This window comes from Lycium ferocissimum, chromosome 12 (assembly GCF_029784015.1).
Source record: "Lycium ferocissimum isolate CSIRO_LF1 chromosome 12, AGI_CSIRO_Lferr_CH_V1, whole genome shotgun sequence".
NCBI classification, from domain to species: Eukaryota; Viridiplantae; Streptophyta; class Magnoliopsida; order Solanales; family Solanaceae; genus Lycium; species Lycium ferocissimum.
Window position 1 is genome coordinate 56202606 of NC_081353.1, and position 18284 is coordinate 56220889.

Consider the following 18284-nt stretch of genomic DNA (forward strand, 5'->3'; position numbering starts at 1 on the left):
ATGTGTTATTAGTGAAGCAAATAGCTTTCTTAATTAGTGTGTATTATAAATTAATTCTTCTTTGATGTGTGTTGGTTGAGTTGTTCCTCAACATGAGGATTGCACGTGCAGGTTGTGTTCCCTTGTAGCTGCTACGAAAGAGCAAGTCCAGGCAATGGCATGTAATTTCCATAAGTTGTAGGGGCATTTTCACCAACAGATATTCATAAAAACCCGTCGAGAGTTTGCTAATTTTCATTCTGCATCTCTCTCTATTCTCTCTCTCTCTCTCATACACATAAACACACATATTTTGTATATGGAAGAACCTATGAAAATGAAGGCGGCAGCTATACTATTGGTGTTATTTTGTGCTACCCTCCAAGTTGGTTCATCTCTAATAGATGGTAAATCCTTATATATCCTTTTGTTACAATCATTTATTTTTATGGGTGTGTTTTATATGAACTTTTGTATTTCTCGTTTAGCATGAATTTATAAACTCGTTGAGAATGATTTTGATCTTGTTCATGACCTCATAAAAGTAGAAGGCGCTCTAGTGGAATCTTCCCGAAGAGAAAAAGATTGCGAATGACATTCAAGTGTGACATGTATATTTGACTGCTTTTGAATCCTACTTAGCGCTTTCTAACTTTTAAAAAAAGGTTTTTTTCGTCCCATACTTTAGCTATATATATATATATATATATATATGAGGTTAGCTTAATAATGTGTCTCGTTTCGAGGAGGTCTTATTAGTTATTAATTACCTCTTAGATGACTCAAGCATTTCATTATTAAGCTATTGGATGGTATAGCAACGATAATATAAGGAGGACAAATCTTAAGTGTACGTGTCATTTTATTGAACATTTTGACAAATTTGAGGGGCGTATTTATAGTTTTTTCTTATGGTTCTTAGTATAAAAATGGTACAGGATTATCTAGCGAGATTTTAACAAATTTATGATGAGAAAGAATTCTTTAGCTAGAAGCAATATAAGGGAAGATTATTTGGGGTTTTGTACACCAATAAGATATGGTACGATTTTTTGCGCATGAATATCTATTATGACGAGGAATTGGAGTAATAAACGTTTAGAACTTGGGAGTTGCGACAATAGGTTACATCCTCCAGTCAACAGTCAAAGATTTTAAATTGTAGATATCATTTGAAAGACCTCATGATGTAAAAGAACACCTGTTTATAAAACTTAAACTCATATATACTACTAATATTTCTCGCTCTCCCGAATGTTGAAATTAAATGTATTTCCGAATGATTTGACTTAAAAGAAAAAGGTCATTTCTTGCGGATCTTACTGTTCCAATTAAATAGCATGTTAATCTAGGAAGAGATTTGATTAAGGAGAGTAAAATGATAGCTTCAACGAAATGTCTTTCTAAATCCTTAAATAGCTGGTAATATGGTTTCATTTTACATGCAATCCATGTTACATAAAGCTATAAAAGCCAAGAAAAGATCAGTTAAAAAAAGTTACATACACGTAGTGCCCTTACTTTGTTCTTGTCATCGCTGCGCTTACTTTGTTAACTTTGACTACCACAATAGTAAAATTTCAACTTTAACATGTTGTAGCAAATAATCTTTGCCTTATTTTTCAGTCTTACTTTACATGCACGATTACATGTAATTATCCTTTATTGATCCGATAATTTTGAAATTCTTTTACACTTAGTGTATAAAAATTAAACTCTAATTTTATTTTCTTTATCAGGATTATTGCCAAATGGCAACTTCGAACAAGGCCCAAAAGAATCACAAATGAAGAACACAAGAGTGATGGACCCTCACGCTATACCCCACTGGGAACTATCAGGTTATGTGGAGTACATAAAATCAGGGCAAATGCAAGGGGACATGTTGCTTCCAGTCCCACAAGGTGATTTTGCAGTTAGGCTTGGTGAAGATGCCTCTCTCAAGACCAAAATAATGAATGTCGCAAAGGGGACTTTCTACTCATTGTCCTTTGTGTTTGCTAGGACTTGTGCACAAGAAGAGAGACTCAATGTGTCAGTGTCACCAAGTACTGACCCCAAAGATTGGGGAATGTTGCCATTGCAAACCATGTATAGTAGTGATGGTTGGGATACCTATTCATGGGGTTTCTTGGCTGAGTCCAATGTGATTGACATTGTGCTGCATAATCCTGCACGTGAGAAAGACCCTGCTTGTGGTCCACTCATTGATTTTGTTGCTCTCAAGGCTTTGAAAAACCCCCATAGACCAAAAGGTAACTCCTCATGTCTTTAACTAATACCTGCTCCTATTCAGATACCTCTTTATAACAGTTAATCCCCTATAATAACAATTCACTATAACGGTTAAATTTATTTTTGGAATCGATTTTTCATGTTATGTTATATTATATGTTCTCTATAACAGTATTTCGCTCTAGCAGCAAAAAAATGTCCAAAAAATGATATTATAAAAAGATTTGACTGTATCTATCTTTTAAGATTTTTGTACACTATTTATAAAAAAGATATTTAATAGTTTTAATCGTAAGAGTATTTGTCCAAACATAGACTTAATTATTTATGCTAGTATCTGTTCCCGATCATGGCAGCATTAGTTGATCGTTTGAAAGCATAAACTTGTTCACCCTTACTAGTTGGGTCTACGATTTAGTAAGCGAATATTGAATAAATGCACCTTATTGTGTGTATTTATTTATTTTCTTCTTTTTTTTTAAATTTTTTAGAGCTTACATGTTAATTTTTAAAAAAAAAAAAAAAAATTAAATTTTCATTAAAAAAAATGAGTTTTAAAACCCGTTTTTTTTTTTTTAATTTATGCTAAATTTGATTTTTTTAAACCCATTTAAAAAAAAAAACTAAAAACATGGATTAAAAATTGAATTTTCTTTTTAAAAAAATGATTTTTCAAAACCCTTTTTTTTACAAAAAAATTAAAAATTTGTTTTTTTCGAGTGATTTTTTTTTAAATATGGAAAAAAATGGATTTGTTAAAAATATGGAAAACTTGACTTTAAAAATCCAATCTAGTTGGTTTTTTAAAATAAAAAATTAATATGTGGAAAACCCAAACCAAACCAAATATAATATATATTTTACTTTTTTACGTTTGGTTGTAATCGGTTAGGGGGGTAATGGGCTCAAGAAAAGGTGAGTGTGTACGTAAGCAAGAATTTTGAAGTCGGTTTGTATAAAACCTTATCATATATAGACAATTCTCTGTTTTCGTATTTGGATGGGTTCATGGTTAAAATAAAAAACAAACCAATCTAGTTTTGCTTTTAAAAATATTAATACCAAACCAATCCAAATATAATATATATTCATCGGTTTTGTTAATCGAGTTAGGTTCTTTCATGTTTGTTTTTTTGTTTTTTTCCTACAATTACGATAGAACTTTCTATCATTTTCCAACTTATAATTCGTTATCACCCATTTATTGCAGTAGCTATAGTTTTCTTGGATTATGGAGAAAATATCTTAGGATTTATAAGTTTTAATTAAGTGAATAAAGTTTATAAGAAATATAAAAAATAAATCTAGGTAAATCTCGTAGTTGTGTCTTTGAATAAATGAGTTTGAATTCATTGATTTCTTTTTAAAAATCGGCTTAAGGTATAAAGTTCATTAGCCTATTAGAGATAAATAAATTTTGCTTAAGAAGTATACAAATTATTTAAAAGTATTTATAAAAATTAATACATTGTACATATGTAATAATAAAAAGTATGTATAAAATTGTCGGTTAGGTTCGGTTTTTTCTTCGGTTTGCCCGTAGTAAAACCAAAACCAAACCAAATACTATCGGTTCTTAAAAACTTAAAACCAAACCAAACCCAACCCAATAAATATCGGTTTATTTAATCGGTTTGGTTCGGTTTTTAACCAAACCGACATATATACTACTCCATGTTCTTAACTTTTTGACACATATAATTTGAGTTTGAAATTTTTGAAACTTGTGGTCCTAAATCTGTCAGAACATTTATGTGATTATAATTATAAGTCATCAAGGATGAATTGGAAGTTTGAATTAAATTATTTTCAAATTTAAAAAGATACTGCTCTTTTTTGTACGAAACTAATAAGAACAGGACCATATATAATGGAGTGGATGGAGTATACACACACTTACTATTTAATCTAGGTTATCAATTAATAACCATTATATGGAATTGCCTGTAATTACCTTTTAAATGATCAGATTATGTAAATATTTCTTACGCCGTCAATGCAAGAAAGCTAAGCTCTGACTACATAAATGTATGCAGACAACATGTTGAAGAATGGGAACTTTGAGGAAGGTCCATACATCTTCCCTAACACAAACTGGGGTGTCCTAATTCCTCCCAACATAGAAGATGATCATTGCCCGTTACCTGGATGGATGGTCGAGTCTCTCAAGGCCATAAAGTACGTTGATTCTGATCACTTCACCGTTCCCGAGGGCAAACGAGCAGTCGAGCTAGTCGCGGGACGAGAAAGTTCAATAGCACAAGAAGTAATAACCCAAGCAGGAAAGATTTATGATCTCATATTTTCAGTTGGAGATGCTAACAATTCTTGTGAAGGGTCTATGCTTGTTGAGGCATTTGCTGGCAAAGTTGCACTACAAGTTCCTTATATGTCCAAAGGCAAAGGTGGGTTCAAACGTGCCAAGCTTAGGTTCACAGCGATGTCTCGACGAACCAGGGTCAGGTTCTTGAGCTCGTATTATCATATGAAGGGTGACAACTCTGGGTCCTTGTGTGGTCCAGTGGTCGATGATGTTAGGTTAGTCAGCGTTCGCAATCCCCGCATTCCATAGGTCAATTAATTAATGAGTTTACGTTCTATGCACTGACAGTCAGTGTATATAACTTAAACTCTTAACTAATTAATGCAGGAACAACTAACCTGCGATGTTATGTATGTCTCTTTTTCATATTATATAATCAGTGTAATATTATTATAGTGCAATTGTTGCTTTCATATATAATGTTACACGAGCAAGAGATTTAAATTATTTGGTGTTTCAGTGTAACGTCTTACATGTATTTATCAAAATTTCAAGAAATCAAATGAAGTTATGTTAGTCAATCTCACTTTCTTTGCACCCGCTTTTGGTATATGTCCACGGTTCATTATGATTGTAATTTCCTGAAATGCAGAATTCTGGACTCTGTTTCCATTACTTTACCGTTAACAAATTAATCTTGTTGAGTGGGAATAAGGATAAAAATCAGAAACCGGTAGGTGAAAGCAACGCATGTCAAATTCTACAGAGTGATATGTTCGTCTATATTTTATATCTGATACAAAAAAAGGCGGGCAGTGCTAAGCTCACGTTCTGCGTGGGTCCGGGGAAGGGTCGGACCACAAGGGTCCGTTGTATTGGTAAGAATTTGAGCATCGAATCCAAAACTTTAAGAGAACGAGTGTGGAGTAATTCATGGGAAGCAGAAACCTTCATTTTGTAGTTAAAAGTCCTGGTGAAAAGACTTATAGTATCCAACCTAAAACTTTAAGACACTATATATGAGTAGAGTAGCTCTAGACATTTATAACTCAAAACACCTATGCACCTTTTGAGTGAGAATTGACTTACCAAATGTTGGTTCTGATGTCATATAAGATCCTTATAAATCCTTTTGGAAGCTCTTACACTCTCTATGTAATATAAATAACTCAACCAACTTTATAAGACCTTTATATAACTCAACAACCCTGGATCCTCCAGAAGTTAAAAGTGACCTGGTTGCACCTTATAAGATTTTTTTGCAACTACTTGTAGCATTACCAAACTTCTCAGTTATCACTAATTAAAGCTTTTTGCCCCTTTCTTTTTTCTTGATTGGACTTCTTTTAACTTGAAGAATACTTCTAATATTCCTGTCTTATTTTATGTGACCGTATGATTCATTTTATCTTCCCCACGAGTCTAACATGATGAGCCCAAAGTTACGGCAACTTCAGATGAAAGGGAATAAGGGTATTGAGAAAAGTATTTTCCTAAGGATCTAGAACTGCAATCCCTTTTAGGGACCAAATACATCTGATTTGTACCTTAAGTGCCAAAGAAAAATGAAAAGCAGCCTGAAAAAGAGCAAAAAAGAACATAACCTCCAATACGGTAAACAAAATAAAATCATATTGATGTCCTAATTGTACAGCTTGCGTATGATATCATTCGAATGTGAATTCACGTAGAACATCGCGCCACCATACAAATATGGTATATGGGATAAATATAAGGCCCAATTGATTGTGCATAAGGAAGATAGACTTTTGAAACTTGTAGTTTAAAACAAGTTACAAATATTTGTGTGGCGATAAATCATCTCAACAAAGGTAAAGTGGGAAATTTAAAGTTAATTTGTTCTTCAATATATAAAGGTATCATTTTCTTTTTGGAACAGACTAAAAAACACAGAATGTCACCTAAAATGGAGCAGAGTGAGCAAACTGTATACTTTAACTTGTGAATGGATTAGAGGGTCCAATAATGTATGTCTTCCTTTGTTTCACATTACCAAATTTCATAATGATACCTTCAATATAAAGAAAGATAATGTAGTATAGATTTTACATCTGAAACTGGAATTGCTTACAACATCATCATCATCATCATCATTATATTCTTGGATATTTCCTTTTCTTGAAACTGTAATGACCTACTTACCAAGAAATGATTAGTAAGTTTGACCTGAATATCAGAAATTCCTATATAACATAATTGGACAAATGTACAATGAAAACCAAGAATAACAAACAATACTGCGTTTCAAGTTGAGGTTGTTATATAAATCCTCACTTTCCATGTAGCTTCATTGAAGCCAAGAATAATGGCAAATAAATGGAGGATGTATTTAGAGGTCAGCTTAACGAGCCTCAAAAGACGAAATGTAATTTCATTAGCAGTGCAAGAATCAGGCCTGCTACTAGTAAATTCAGTTGGTATCACATCTATCAGAAAGCCTCGCTGTTTTGGCTGTGGTAGTGAACTCTTTCCATTCAACATCAGAACCACAGCTAACATATTTGGTCTGTCTTCTTCTGGACTCTGTTGGACACATAACAAACCGACATAAATGCACCTCAATATCTCCAACATAGAGCACGAGTCCTCAAACGAAGAATCAACTAAGATGATGAGGTCGATGATGGAAGCATGGATTCTTCTTTTCGCTTGCTATCTCCAATAACAGAAAACCGAAACTGAAGACATCAGATTTTACTGAAAATAGACCATATATCTGTTCTTTATTGTTTCAGTAATAGAGGGTCCATATTTACTGCAATTAATCTCATCGATTAGGAGCACCACATAAGTATGTTCCCAGTATATGTTGTTCCGTCTTGATACAAAGTGTCAAAATGTGGATTTCTTGAAATATTTCCCCTCAAATTTTTATAAGACATGTTGAGATGCTGTAGAAAATCCAACAATGTCAATGCCTATGGAATTTCACCTGTGAAATGGTTGTAACTGAGATGCAACGACTAGAGTGAAATCATCTCGCTGATAGTCTTTGGGATCACTCCAAAAAGATTGTTATTTTAAAGATTCAGCAATAGCAACGGGAGTCCACTTAAAAGGCCAATTGTCTCAGGAATTTTACCAGTTAGAGCTAGCATTGCTCGAGACGTCGGATCCAGTGTTGTAGGAATACACTGAATTAAGCCAATGTGTCTAGGGGACTATTTCTAGCTGAGCACCAGTGGACTTGAGGGAGTAAACATAACCTAAGATGGTTGCCTCATTTTGTCTTTTCAACATCATTTTCAAGCCATCAAGATTCTCAGGAATGGGACCGGACATATTTTTCCTGGACAAACCGATACATCGTAGATTTTCCAACTTCGTTAGACCTTCCGGATAGGTTCATTGCATGTGTTGATGCAAGCACGAGGATACGGAGGCTATGTGGCTCACCGATGAATTTTGGTATCCTTCCTTCAGATATATTGCCGGCCAATTTCAGAATCTCCAAATCTTGAAAGTTTTTGATAGCTCTTGGAAAAGATCCTTCGAAGTCATTCCTGTTCAGTTCCAGATAACGAAGGCTTGTAACGCGTTCAAGTTCTTTCGGAACACTTCCAGTGAGCTTGTTTTGTCCAAGATTAAGTAAATGAGAGACTTGCAGTTTCCCAAATTCCGTCGAATGGTGCCTGACTGTTATTACAATCTGAAAACTAATGCAAATCCATCACAAGATTTCATCAAACATGACCCCTGCAAACTTTCATTTTTACGTTGTTTCAAACGAATGTTGCTTTTCATATTTAGTAACTTTTTAACTTCAACAACTCATATACCATATTTGATGCCACAAGATTCAAAAATCTTCTTTTCTTTAATCAAAACTTCAAACTAAGACACATAAAAGAAAACATGGAGAGTAACATGACATTCCACAACAATAGAAGAAAAAGAAAAAAACAGTAAATTTAATATTATTGCTTGAGAGCACTATTCTTTTATATATAAGTATAACAATCTTTCAATCTCCTAAGAAAAATCATCACAAGATTTCATCAAACATGACATTTTTAATTAACTTGAATTTAAATTTGAAGATGATCTAGGATCCCAATACAGCCCAATCTCATCATCGACGCCCAATCCACGATCCTTAAACAAATCGAAACACACAAATGCATAGTACTCATTAGGCAACATCTCAATATAACATTCATAATCCTTAGTGTTGTTCTCTTCAGTAGTAACATCCCATAATTTCACATTCTTCTTGTGCCCTAACGTCACGAATTTTGTCATGTCCAACGTCCAGTACCGAAAAACATGCTCGAAAATGTCCGCGAACGGCAGCACCAACTTCCTGACGAACGCCTCATAAAGTGTGATGGCCTTCTTGATTGGCCACGGATTCTGCAGGCCTCTATGACCAGGGCGAATTCCATGTCCCGTATTTCTACTAGCTGACGAGTCACTAGCCATGGGGTGTTACTGTCTTTGCATGCTTCTTCTTCTTCTGCTTTTGATGGAACGAAATTGTAGAAGAAAGTCTTCTTCATAGTATACTAATAATAACAACAGAAGTATGTCCATGATAAATTTTTACAATGTTGAGCAAAAATGTTTAGGATTTAATAGGAATGTTTTGGTATTAAGTTTGGAAAGTTATTTGATACTATAGATTATTTTCCTAATAAAGAGTGTTTTCCCATTTTGACTGTGAATAGGATTAGATAACTAAGGCCGGTTACGATTCTTTATGTGTGTATAGTACACCAAAATAAACATTATTAGAAATTTATTTAATGTTTTCTCAAATTGTGATTGAACTATTTTAAGATTTCCGCGTCACTTTCCTACTCCAACTAGATTTGATGTATCGGCTGCAGAAGCAAGTTATAAAAGGTAAATTAGTAGTAATTTTATTTAATAACATTGAATGACATATTTTATAACAAATGATAATTAATCGGTTACAATTGATTAAATTACACTGATAATTAATTATATTTGACGTGTCCTATACACAAGCAAGTTAATTAGTTAAACAGTAATTGCAGGTAATTCAATTTAAAATTATTAAGTAATATAATCTATAATAAATGATAGCTAACTGATTATAATAAAATATATTACACCGATAATGTACTATATTGACGTATCCGTACATAAGCGAGTCATTTAAAATGTTATTGCAGGTAATTTTATTTAATAGTTGATTACATTAAATCTATAATAAATGATAACTAACTAGTTATAATAAATTAAAATATATATTTGACTTCTATCATGCACAAACAGGTCATTTAAAATGTAATTTCAGGTAATTCTATTTAATAAAATTGATTAATATAATCTACAACAAAATGGTAATTAGCCGGTTATGATAAATTAAATTACACCGATGATGTAAAAAATTATTACACTATCAGTGCATATAACTTAAATCCATTCTATAATGAGTTGATAAATTTATAATGGAGATCTACAGTACTCCATTTTAATCGTTTGCCATAAAGTCTGAAGTGTTTGAAACAATACTTTCTATGCAATAATGCAATGGTTACCTATACAAGTATAATCTCAATTAATTATTTTGCTATAATATGTTTAATATCATTAGGCAACTATTTAATTCTATTTAATTAACTTAACTAAATAGTTAGGTAACTCCTTAATTACATTTGACGTATTCCGTACAGAAGCAGATTACTTAAAATGTAATTGCAAATAGTTCTATTTAATATTGTTAATTAATATAATCTATAATAAATGATAATTAATCGATTATAATAAATTAAAATACACTGACGATGTACTATCTTTGACTTATTATGTGCACAAGCAGGTCACTTAACATGTAATTGCAGGTAACTTTATGTAATAGAATCTATAATAAATGATAACTAACAAGTTATAATAAATTAAACTACAGATGATGTATATATTTGCCATATCTTGTGCACAAGTAGGTCACTTAAAATGTAATTGCAGGTAATTCTATATAGTATTGACTAATATAATGTATAATTAATGATAACTAACCGGAAATAATAATTAAATTACAATGATGATGTACTCTATTTGACGCATCTCGCACACAAACAGGTCACTTAAAATGTAATTGCATGTAATTTTATTTAATACTCCCTTTGTCCCAATTTATATGAGGGTGTTTGAATGGGTACGAAGTTTACGAAAGAAAGAAAGACTTTTGAATCTTGTAGTCTAAAACAAGCCAAAAAAATTTTGTGGCTGGAAATTATATCTTTATTAGAGTTACATTGTAATTAAATATAGAAAGGTGTCATTCTTTTTGGGACCGACTAAAGAGAAAAGAGTGTCATATAAATTGGGACGGAGGGAGCAGTATTGATTAATATAATCTATAATAAATGTGTCACAACCCATTTCACGGATCATGATGGCACCTACACTCCCTCAGGTAGGCAAACCATCCCCAATCATTCATTCATTTAATAAGTAAACTGTTACACCTTGTATCTTCGTGCATTGAGTTTCATCATGAGTTAATCGACGTAGACTTGGAGAGCGGGACTATCTTTGAGGTTATAAGGGATTAGTCATGTTAATACTAAGTATACAAGACTGTAAGATCATGTTTAGTAAGTATTGGAAGGATTAGAGGTTAAACAAATCGAAGAGAATACGTTTCGTCGAAGTTCTGTGTACTGGAGGAGGGTTCCGCGACACAGAACCTAGTATGCCTTGCAAAAGAAGGAATCATTTGAGCTGAAAATTTTGGGAATTCTCTGCCTGGAAAATGCGTTTGGATCTGCATCTGCAGATGGGCATCTGTGATGCAGACCTGGACGCAGATCCAAGTCGGCTTAAGTTGCTTTTGTTGTATATATTTCGTGGCCCTTCTTTGTGAATTCATTTTCATCCTAACACAACCCCTATAAGCTCTCAATCCCTCTCCCCTAGTCCTCATACTTAATTGAAGCATATCTAAGGTGAATCAAGTGGATTAACACACCAAGGCTAAGGAAGCTTGTTAATATTGAGTTCTTCTTATTATGTGGAAGATATGAGCTTTCTTTGTGGTGAAGTAATCTGAAGTTGGAGTTGTTCTTGCTTAAGGTAAGATTTTATCCATTCTATGTGTACTTGAGCTTGTATAACCTTTAGCCAACTTGTTTGATAAGAAAAGATGGAAGATGTACCGTATATCATGCTCTTGGTATTGTTGGAGTGTGGACTGTTCTTGATGGTTGTTCTAATGTTGTTACAGTGGCTAGATTGACATGAGGAATAGGTGTACTAACTGTTGTTGTTATACTCCATGGATATAGAGAGAGAATGTATAGCAATGTTGTATATAGGTGTATATTGGACTGATTTGGATATGTTCTTGAGTTGTGACTTGTTATTGATGTTGTTGATCATGTGATTGAGTTGTGGATGTGTGTAAAGTAGGGAAAATGCTGCCCAATTCTTTATAGAAATGAGTTATCATTTGATATACAACGTATACTTGCATTCACCGAGTTGACAAACGTATTACCATTGTTATAGGTTGAACTGCTATTCGAGACGAGTTTCATTGTTGAGTTCGTATAGACGACAAGAGGTATATAATGTCTATCCCTTTCTTTCATTGGTATGATCCCAGAATTACTAAAAGTTTGACGACCTGTGAGAAGGGAACACATATCATATATATCTTGTCCTTAGTGATGTTACTGCTTCCCGAGGGGTTATATCATATCTTCTGAGGGACTCTTATCCGCTCCTTATCCTTGATACTAGAAGAGATAGAGAGACATTCCAGTGCTTTTATACATTTTAGTATATACATGATATACATGGTCATATACATACACTTTCTGTGCCTGGCCACTTGGTCAGTGAGATATTATTATTACCTGGCCTCATGGTCAGTGAGAGATGTTATTTCCTGGATACTTGGTCAGTGAGACGATACTATTTTTAGTTAACTGAGAAATTTTCGTTCAACCAAGGATCAAATTTACAAAGCAGATAACTCATTTTTGGACTATTGAGTTAGTTCTCATCAAACTATGCCTATAACATATTCAAATTTGCTACTCTATACATAATGATAAACAAACAAATTACAGAGTATATGAGTAATGAGCATCAGATCAATATTCTTTCTTACAAAGCTACTGTATTGTGTCTTCTCTTCCTTCATGTAGGGTATCCCTTCAGTCTTTCCAGTTGAGCATTCTACTTGACTTGTTGCTGGCCTGCAATATGAACTTGTATAGCAATCTCTCTCAGCAACTGTCTGCTTAGTGTAGCACATTTCTGAAACCTTCTGTTGTTCCTTTCAATTAAGATATGGCATATAGCTGCAGCAAAACAAACCCCAATATTCCTGCTCTTGGTCTGTTGTTCCTGAGTTGGTCCTGGAGCCATGATATCTCAACTCCCCAGTTGCCTGGTTGGCTTTGTATATTCAGCCACTTCAATAGAGAATACCATATATGTCTAGAATAAGTGCAATAAAAAAATAGGTGTCCAAAAGTTTCCTCAAGTCTGGAATCACAGAGTACACAATCTTTGTGTACTTGTATTCCCCATTTAGCTAATCTATTCACTGTTGAGAGCCTTTGGTGCAAAGGCAATCCATAGTATGAAGTGATGCCTGGGAAAGGGCCCCTTCACTAGTATCAAATTCCTCAATGTAGCCTTTTTATTGAGGAAGCATAACCCCATAAGCTTTCTTGATACTGTATTTCCCTTGAGATATCATAGGTTGCAAAGCTTGAACTATATCTGCTTGTCCCTGAATCCATTTCCTAGCCTTAAATATCTTTCTAACTATCCCGCAAGGTTGTTTTGGTACTCGCATGGTAGTAAGATTTTGCCTCTTAATATAAAAGGAATGAATCCACAAAAGCCAGAGTTTATCCTTTTTCATAGCCAATGCCCATAATAACTTGCTAATGGTAGCTTTGTTCCAGGTTAGTAAATCTAGCACATTTAATCCCCCAGCTGATTTTGGTCTGCATATCATATCCCAAGCTACAAGGGCCTTCTTGGAACAATTATTGCTTCTTGTCCATAAGAAAGTCCTACAAACTGTGGTAACCATAGAAATGATCTTCTTTGGGAGTAGGAAGATCCGGGCCCAATATGTTTGCATTTCAAATAATACACTCTTAACCAACTGAAGTCTGCCACTATAGGATAAGAATTTAGGAGACCAACTTTAACTCTTGCAATCATCCTCTCCACTAAAGGCAAGCACTGGTTAACAGTCAATATCCTATTAGACAATGGTGCTCCTAAGTATTTGAATGGCAATTCACCAGCAGTCAAGTGCAACTCCTCTAGAATCTGAGCCTTGAATAAATTAGTCACCGCAGCAATATACAAGCTACTTTTTCCCATATTGGCATGAAGCCCAAAGACATTAGAAAAATGTTGGAAAGCTTGGAATAACAGGTGAATGGAAGTTGCATCTGCCCTGCAAAGACATCAGTAGATCATCAGCAAAACAAATATGAAACAAGTTCATTTTGGCACATCTTGGGTGGTGTTTAAACTGGGGGTTCAGTTTTAGTTTTTGAAATGATCTATGCAAATATTCCATAGCCAGTACAAAGAGATAAAGAGACATTGGGTCTTCTTGTCTCAAACCTTTCTTAGCTTTAAAAGCAGGTGTTAAGCCTCCATTGATAAGCAGAGAATATGAAATTGTTGTCACACACTCCATTATCAGTTCAACTAGTACACAAGGGAAACCAAATTCTAGGAGAAGCATCTTCAAGAAAGGCCACTCCACGGAATCATAAGCCTTTCTAATATCTACTTTGATAATGCACCTTGCTGAAACCCCTTTCTGTGTCTAGCCTTTCACCAATTCATGTGCTATCAATATATTGTCTAATATGTTCCTCCCCTTAATGAAAGCAGACTGGGAGGAACTAACTAGACTATCCACTACCTCCTTAAGTTTAGCAGTTATGATCTTAGATATTATCTTGTAGACAGTTGAACAGCAAGCTGTTGGTCTATACTCCTTCACATAATTAGGGCCTGAGACCTTAGGAACTAATGTCACAGTTGTAGTATTAACACGCTTAAGCAGCTTGCCTATGCTAAAGAACTGTAGTACTGCTGTTGTCACTTCTGCTCCTATAGTATCCCAGTGTAACTTGAAGAATTCAAGGGAAAACTATCTACCCCTGGAGCTTTATCAATAGGCAAATCATGTACAGCTTTTTCCACATCAGTTCTTGTCACTGATTGCAGTAGTAATTGCTGTTGTTCCATTATAAGACACCTTCCTGCCCTTACTAAATCAATATTTAAACATGGCAGTTAAGGAGCTGCTTCTCCCAAGAGTTTGTGGAAGAAATTAATGAACTCTTGCTATACTAGAGTTGGATCAATGAGCTTTACTCCTTGTTCATTGTAGATAGATGAGATCCTATTCCTTGACTGTCTAGCCTTCAAATGAGCAAAGAAGTACTTTGAATTTTTATCCCCATGTTTGATCCAGATTACCCTGGATTTCTACCTAAGTATTTTCTCATTCACCTCCTGCCATTTCTCTAGCTGTCTTGTAGCTTCTCTTTCAGCATCAATAAGTTGCTGGTTAAACAGATCATGTGACATAGCCTCTTGTATAGAGTCGAGGTCCTGCTTTATTTGAATAAGTTTCTTATCTACCGAGTTATATTCTCTTTGTATATTTCTAGCCTGTTGTTCTATGGTTTGCAATCTCTTCCATACACTAAACATAGCAATACCTTGCACCTACTGTCCCTATATATCCTTCACCAGTTGTTTGAAATTGCTCTGCTGATTGACCACAGTCAGCCTAAATGGTCTCCTGAGTTGAAACTGTGCTACTGATGTTGTGATATAGATAGGGGAGTGATCTGAGCACCCTGGATTCAAATAATCAGCTTCAAGACTCCCATACTGCTGAAACCAATCAATATTGCCCCATGCCCAGTCAATAGGGCTATAGACTCTAGCATCACCATCCCTTTCTTGATATCTGTCCTAGCCCAATGTCATCAATACAGCTTTGATAATCAACAGTTTCAGCTTGACTCACCATTTCTCCATTAGCTCTCTCATTATGGGAAAGGACTGAATTGAAATCTCCTAGTATTACCCAAGGTCTTGTTGTAGTGCTTGCTACTACCTTTAGTTTCTCCCATAATTCCATTCTCTAAGCCACAGTATTATATCCATACACAAAGTAGCATCACACACAAAAAGAAAGCTTTTATCTTAGATATGGCAATGAATAAGTTTACCATATGTATTCAACAGCTTACATCTACTTTAGCAGGTTTCCAAAAGATCCAGATTCTACCTCTTGGAGAGTAGGTGTAGTTTGTGGCTACCTCCCACTCATTACCAAAGAAGCTCCTCCTTACTTTACTTTCATTAGGTTCCCTTACTCTTGTCTCCAAACAGCCTATTATATCTACATTATATTTGAGAAGAAAGGACTCGAACCCTTTTTTCTTTGAGGGCTTGTTGAGCCCTCTAATGTTGTAGGAGGAAATGATCATGTGACCTTAGGTATATGAGGTGCTTTAGCCCTAGTAGTTTTTACAATATCAACCTGCACAGTTCCAAATTGATAAGGTCTTTGCATTATCTCTTTGAGAAGGTCTGCACTCTGCGAACTCTGGGGTGCTACCTCAAGCTCTCTGTTAGTCATGGTCACTTTCCCTGTTCTTGTGGTTGCTCTACCACTTCACCTACTGTAGAACCACTTGTTTCATGGCTTTCTCTCCCCTCTTTTGGTATCCATAGAGACACAGAGGATCCCTTCCGAGTTGGTCTTCTTCTTCTTGCTTGTGGTGGAGCTTGCCTCTGTTGTAAAGGCTCCTTAGTATTTGCCCCATTCACATTGAATTCCTCTTGATAGTGACCCAGCTGAAGGCAACCATAACAAACTTTTGGTCTCCATTCATACTCGACTTTTTGTTGTCTTATTACTCTATCAGCCTCCTCAATATACAACATCTCAGGCAGTGGTTGTATGATGTCCATGTCAATCAGTAATCTCGCATATGATACCTTTTCAAGCTGAGCTGTAAGCTGGTCTGCACATATAGGCTTGCCAAGACAACTTGCAATTCTACTCAGGTTATCATCAGCCCAATTCGAAGCAGTTCAGGCTTGAAATGATAGTCATGCTCCTAATCACGCAAGATAACTAGTCTACTATTAAAGAAATAAGGGCCATATTCCAATTTTGGCTCTACTCCTCCATCATTTTGAATAGGAATATGAAGTATCCACCACCATGTACATAAACCCTAGGTGTATCAACATAGGCTATGGACAAACTGTACCATCTCTTTGAAATTAGGAGTACTCCCCATCACATATCCAATAAGTGTATTATCCTACCTTTTAAATTGTTCCTCTAGCTTATTGTGGTTAATTTGCACAAATTTGGTTCCATCTTTAATCATTGGGGGAATGTAGCTCAATTGCATACCTGTTGTTGGTCGATTGCCTTTATGCTTGTTCTCAGCTACCTGATTAGCAGTTGGAGTTTCAGTTACAAGCTTCGCCTTGCCATTCTCAACACTTTTTCTCACCGTTGGTGTATCTTTAGAGCTGGACGCTTGCTCCATTGGTGTATTTGCATTAGTGCTAGGGTTAGTAGCAGCTGAGAAATGCAACTTCGGAGCTACTTGGGTGATACTGTCCTCCTCTATTGCCTTCGCATTTTTTGTTTCATCTAGCTCCGGCAGTGGTATCGCCGTCGCTTCACCTTCGAATCCTGGTATCCAGTGAGTGAGTTTCATTGGCCCCAAAGTATGTGGTATGCCAGAGTCAGGCGTCACAATCTGTTCATTATCCTTCCTTGGTGGAGCTATCACAGTCTTACCTTTGACGTTGCCTTGGCAGCGTGCCATGGTAGGCGACTCGGTGCACGTTAGCAAACGTTACTTAACATGCGCCGAGAGAACCTTTTTTTAAAAAAACAAAGTATATTTTCACGATACCATTGCCTGGCCTATGGTTAGTGAGAATTTATATTTTCCTGGCCTTATGGTCAGTGAGATTTTACACCTGATTACTTAGTCAGTGAGAGATACACCTAGCCCTATATGTGGCCGGCTAGCTATGATATTATTAGATTGCATTTTGTTGAGTTGGATCATGTTAGTATATTCCAGGGAATTATTTGGCCTCCAGATTACCATGCTTTTCAGTTCAGTTTCAGTTACTCTATTTTCTTACATACTTGATACATTATTTCATACTGACATCCCTTTTGCTAGGGGCGCTGTATTCATGCATGTAGGTTTTGACACAACCAGATAGACCTCCCTAGTAGACAGGACCAAACATCAGCTGATTGGTAAGTTCCACTCATCTGGAGTTGTGAGGTCTAGACTTGGGAATTTCTTTTGTGCATGTAGACATGATAGGTAGGCCGGGGCCCTGTCCCAACTATGATACAACTTTATGATCTCTAGAGGCTTGTGGATAAGTCCTTTATGTTTGTATGTCAGTATTCTGGCCTTGTCGGCCCCTTTGTACATGTTTATTTGGTACTGTTGGTTTGTAGACGTTCATAGCGGCCTCACCGGCCTGCACAATCATATATATATATATATGTTTGGGTGTGTGCGCCCTAGAGATATGACAATTATTACTTAATGATAATTCAGGATATGACCTTGGTTGGTATTGTCTACTTGTAGGTAGACCTCATCAACCTAAGTTGAGGGTTGCCCCTCCAGAGTTACAGTTACAGAGTGGTACGCTCGGGCCAAGTGTGACATCGGGTGCCGGCCACACCTCTCCATATTTGGAGTGTGACAAACTTGGTATCAGAGCAGGTCTGTCCTAGAGAATCTAC

General features: G+C 35.5%; 2 protein-coding genes across 2 annotated transcripts; one reads left to right on the plus strand and one right to left on the minus strand.

The window, feature by feature from the left end:
• Nucleotides 1-258: 258 nt before the first annotated feature.
• Nucleotides 259-4984, plus strand: LOC132040098 (protein DUF642 L-GALACTONO-1,4-LACTONE-RESPONSIVE GENE 2-like). Its single transcript, XM_059430715.1, has 3 exons — nucleotides 259-386; nucleotides 1719-2234; nucleotides 4251-4984. The coding sequence occupies exons 1-3, from the start codon at nucleotides 299-301 to the stop codon at nucleotides 4784-4786; spliced, it is 1140 nt and encodes a 379-aa protein (XP_059286698.1). The 5' UTR covers nucleotides 259-298; the 3' UTR covers nucleotides 4787-4984.
• An 8137-nt stretch (nucleotides 4985-13121) lies between these two features.
• Nucleotides 13122-14707, minus strand: LOC132039468 (uncharacterized). The gene is made up of 5 exons (XM_059429945.1): nucleotides 14611-14707; nucleotides 14379-14569; nucleotides 14050-14279; nucleotides 13600-13898; nucleotides 13122-13510 (listed from the first exon to the last, which is right to left on the minus strand). The coding sequence occupies exons 1-5, from the start codon at nucleotides 14705-14707 to the stop codon at nucleotides 13122-13124; spliced, it is 1206 nt and encodes a 401-aa protein (XP_059285928.1).
• Between the last annotated feature and the right edge of the window lie 3577 nt (nucleotides 14708-18284).

Bases quoted from the DNA above. Each gene is read 5' to 3' on its own strand.
- LOC132040098 (XM_059430715.1), top strand. From the start codon at position 299: ATGGAAGAACCTATGAAAATGAAGGCGGCAGCTATACTATTGGTGTTA. The intron at 387-1,718 runs GTAAATCCTTAT...TTTCTTTATCAG, and splicing joins TGGTTCATCTCTAATAGATG to GATTATTGCCAAATGGCAAC. The intron at 2,235-4,250 runs GTAACTCCTCAT...AAATGTATGCAG, and splicing joins AAACCCCCATAGACCAAAAG to ACAACATGTTGAAGAATGGG.
- LOC132039468 (XM_059429945.1), bottom strand. From the start codon at position 14,707: ATGGAACAACAGCAATTACTACTGCAATCAGTGACAAGAACTGATGTG. The intron at 13,899-14,049 runs GTCTCTTTATCT...ATGTCTTTGCAG, and splicing joins TTGAGACAAGAAGACCCAAT to GGCAGATGCAACTTCCATTC. The intron at 13,511-13,599 runs GTTGGTTAAGAG...TGGTTACCACAG, and splicing joins TCCTATAGTGGCAGACTTCA to TTTGTAGGACTTTCTTATGG.